The sequence below is a fragment of the Humulus lupulus genome, chromosome 8 (assembly GCF_963169125.1).
Source record: "Humulus lupulus chromosome 8, drHumLupu1.1, whole genome shotgun sequence".
Lineage (NCBI taxonomy): Eukaryota > Viridiplantae > Streptophyta > Magnoliopsida > Rosales > Cannabaceae > Humulus > Humulus lupulus.
This window is the reverse complement of record NC_084800.1, coordinates 122,298,203-122,302,361: the sequence shown is the minus strand read 5'-3', so window position 1 is coordinate 122,302,361 and position 4,159 is coordinate 122,298,203. Positions and strand designations below refer to the sequence as shown.

Here is a 4,159-nt window from a genome sequence, read left to right as displayed (position 1 = left end):
ATATGTAATAGTAAAATAAGACAAAAATATACATATTTTCTTATTTTTTCCTTTAGTTCTTTTAATAAGGAGTTATTTATTTTAATTACGCTAACCATTAATTATATATATATATATGTATAGACCATCGGTAGGAGATGTAAAAATTGTGCTATATTTAGCACAAAAAGTCAATAAATGTCATATATAGCACAACTTTTACAATTGTACTCCAATGCACATAGATGTAAAAAAGTTTACATTTAATGCTAATAATAAAGGTATTGGAAGAAAATTGTTGAAATTAAGGATTTCTTTAGAGCTAAAATGGATAGATCAGCTTTCATGGCAATGAAATATAGTATTCAATCTGGGCATGCAATACTATATGACCAACATACCAAGGTTCAATGGAGCAAATATGTCTGGGAGAGATGCAGTATTCCGAAACATAGATACATTCTTTGGCTAACTTTGCACCAGAAGCTGAGAACCAGAGAGTATCTCAGTAAACACTGTCAGGCAATGGACATAGTATGCTTGCTGTGTGGAGATCACAATGGAGAGATTTCTCATCTATTCTTTCAATGTACTTACAACAAAATCTATCTTGTGAAGATGAAGGAGTGGATTGGTTGCCGAGCACAAACAGAGAATTATCACACTTTATTGCAATGGATTTCTAAAGCCAAACATCTCAGCAAACTCAGGAGAGACTTTTACATAGCTGCTGTTTCGGCACTAGTATACCATATATGGAGGGTCCGAAATGATGTCTTGTGGTCATCTAAGATTTGGCATGTAAATCATATTATAGAGGTCATTAAAAGAGAGTTAAAGTTGAGACTCACTGTATCAATGTACAAGGGGAAACAAAATAGAGATAAAGATTGGACTCACAAATCGTAAGGTTAGATACATGGATTGTAAGTCATATAAGGGTAGAAGGAAATCCATAAGTGTATATGATTTGATTTTGAGCAATACAATGATTCTTATTCACAAAAAAAAAAAAAGATACCAAACATAATAATAAAATAATACATAATAGCAAAACATAAAATAAAAAAATGAACATTTAATGCCAACAATAAATAAGATATAAAAAATATAATAAAATAATAAGCAATGGCATAAACGTAAATTAAAAATTGAACATTTATTGTGATTCAAATTTGGATCATGCTAAATTTTGATCCAAATTTGGATAAATTTTTAGCATGGGTCAAATTTGGCACAATTTTTAGCACATTATTAGAGAAGCTTTTTTTTTTTTTAAGTGTGCTATATTTTAGTAATACATCATAGATTTGCATCTCCATTCGAGATGCTCTTATATACAACTTTTTATTGACTTTAATTTTTTGTAATTAAATAATTAAAATTTGATCTAATAATTTTATTTTAATTAATAGTTTCAATTTAGAATTTTTTTTAATATTTTATTATGTTGAAATTTATAGGTATTTTTTCTAAAATAAAATTAAAAAGAAGATATTAATTTTAAAAATAGAATGCACCATATTTTTATATATAAAAAGTGTATATCTAAAGAATTCTTGGTTTAATAGTTTTTTATTATTTTAAAATTATAGACAATGTTTTGCTTTAATTTATTTGTAATATATTTTTGTCGTTTTTTTATAATATATATAACATTGTTTATTTATTTAAAATTTATATGATAATTAAAAAAATATAATAAAAATAATTAATATATTTTCTAAAAAAAAGTAAATTAAACGTATTGTACATTTCTTTTACTTAGTATATATAAATTAAGGAGTTTATCAATATATAGGACGTGTTGTTGATCTACGACGACAACATGCATATGTGGTTGGACTAATCAACATGCTGCTCATATAAACATATTTATTTATGGGAGATTTTCTAGAATAGACAAATACTGTACAATATTAACATTCATACTACTACATGGTAATTTAAACATTTTTAAGGTATCAAAGTTTTTTTAAAAAAAAATACTACTTCTTCATCAACTCGTAAACATAGGGGTCGACGTTCTCCTCTGGGATTCAGCCACAACAAAGAGGTCCGAGCAATGAGAAACCTCCATGGACGCCGACGTGGACAAATCGAAAAGCAACACGACCTCAATCACTCGATTCAAAAAGGAAAAACAACATTCAGTCTCGAAAAAATCAAATAAAAAAAAACTAGCAATCAATGCTTTTAATTTTGTAAAACCATTTGGATCAAGGCATCAAGCGTTATCAGAAGTTTCCCAACCAATTCGAATCTAAATCTAAAAAAAATACAATTATCATGTTAGTTGTTTTTTATATCAATTCTCTAATCTATTTTTCAAATTATGCTGTAGAATTGTTGATTCTCATTGTTTAATGATATTTGCATCTCAAGTTTGGTTGCTTTCTGGTTATTTATGAAAATCTAGAAAGATAAACACTGAATTGAAAAAGTGGGTGGTATTATGAAAACAGGGAGGGTATTTTACAATCTTAATTTAATCGCCATTGTTGTTAGGTTGTGTTGGCATTATTGCAAATATGAAGACCTTGTACAGACTCTGTTTTTGCAACTAAATTGCAACCCTGAAACAACACACATTCAACAACAGTATCAAGTGTAGGAAGGCTACCCACCCCTGATGATTATATTTCTGACTTTTTTATTAGTTGGTTTGGACAAATCGATTTAAATGAAACTAAGAAATAATTGTTGATGACTAGTTATTATTTCTAAATATTTGGTTGGAGGATATAGTTTTTCTAAATATTCTTGATGCTTTGTTATGTTGTTGTAAGGTTGATGTTTATAATTTTCTTTCTTAATAAGTTTATGTTGTGTTGCTTTGGTGTTGATATAACATTGAAAAACTTGCAAAAAAATTAAAACCACAATTGCTTCTATCATAAATTATAGATAACATTTGACAAAAACAGAAGGTCAAAGTAATCCTTAATTTTGGATAAAATCAAGTTCAGGTCCCTCCCTTTTGGATATATTTCCTTTTTGTAAATCAACCATCAAAATGATCTTGTTCATTATTAAGGTCAGGTACATCCTCAATCTTTCCATCCAATATTCACAAACCATAGACATATTTAAAATGGAAACTTTAAATCTTTTCCAAACTTGTCATTCTTCTTTTGAATGTCAGGAGTAGCTTCAACATTAATGACTGGTCGGACAACATCACACATACTAGCATCAACCTCAGAGCAACTCGATTACAATAATCCAACAACGAAAAAGAAAATAAGAAATCATACAACAATCATACATAAACAACACAACAACATCAAACACAATAGTCCAACAACATATTAGAAAATAAGAAATTAGTTTTGCTCGCATTAGCTCATATGCTTCCTTGAAGCCTATCTGGTGTGCACACTAGTGCCTACACTGCTTTAGCTTCGAGTATTTCTTTACAGAAACATTGTCACTCAAGCTTAATACTACGATAAATATGAGTAACAATACTCATGTTTATGCGCATATCCCATATCATAGTTTTTATGGGAGAGCATGCACAAGGACAAGTGTCCATATAATGTGTCTGTCATTCAAAGGACTTGAGAGCTGCATAGTGAGCAAGGATGAGAAAGTATGCATCCTTGTATTTGAGTAGTTTATCCTTATCTTATTCATGTTTATTATTTCTTTTTGGAATCAACTAGTTTTTCATGAGAGAAATATAGATTTGGACATTTATGAACTTTTGGAGGTTCAATAAAAGAAAGAAATGTGAACTTTTGGCATTTTTAAGGCAAGTATGGTCAGAAAGATCCACATTCGATTTTTTTAGTAAGTATTATAGAAAAAATATATAAAAAAAATCATCCCACTGACATTTTTTTTCTTTAATGAAAAGCAACCCAAACAATTTAAAAAACAATAAAAGAATATAATGATTAAAATAGAGAATACAACCAATAAAGCATCACACAAAAATAATAGTAAGTACATAATGCATGGGAAAATGAGCCGAGCAAAAGTGTAAGAAATATAAAATTTAATAAAAATAAAGAAAAAAAGGATAAAATTGTTACACGCGGATGAATAGACAAAACAATATAATTGAAAATAGAAACACAATAAAGACGTATAAAAAAAACAAAAAACAGTAAAAAAGCAAAAAATAGTGCTTATCAGTAAAATTGTAAAAATGTGGCTAATTTGAGCATTTTGT

At 28.3% G+C, this 4,159-nt stretch overlaps 1 protein-coding gene across 1 annotated transcript; it reads left to right on the top strand.

The window, feature by feature from the left end:
• The first annotated feature begins 306 nt into the window (after positions 1-306).
• Positions 307-888, top strand: LOC133796004 (uncharacterized). The gene has a single exon (XM_062233486.1). The coding sequence runs from the start codon at positions 307-309 to the stop codon at positions 886-888; it is 582 nt and encodes a 193-aa protein (XP_062089470.1).
• The last annotated feature ends 3,271 nt before the right edge of the window (positions 889-4,159 follow it).

What these genes read in the sequence shown, in the direction of transcription:
- LOC133796004 (XM_062233486.1), top strand. Translation starts at nt 307, where the DNA reads ATGGATAGATCAGCTTTCATGGCAATGAAATATAGTATTCAATCTGGG.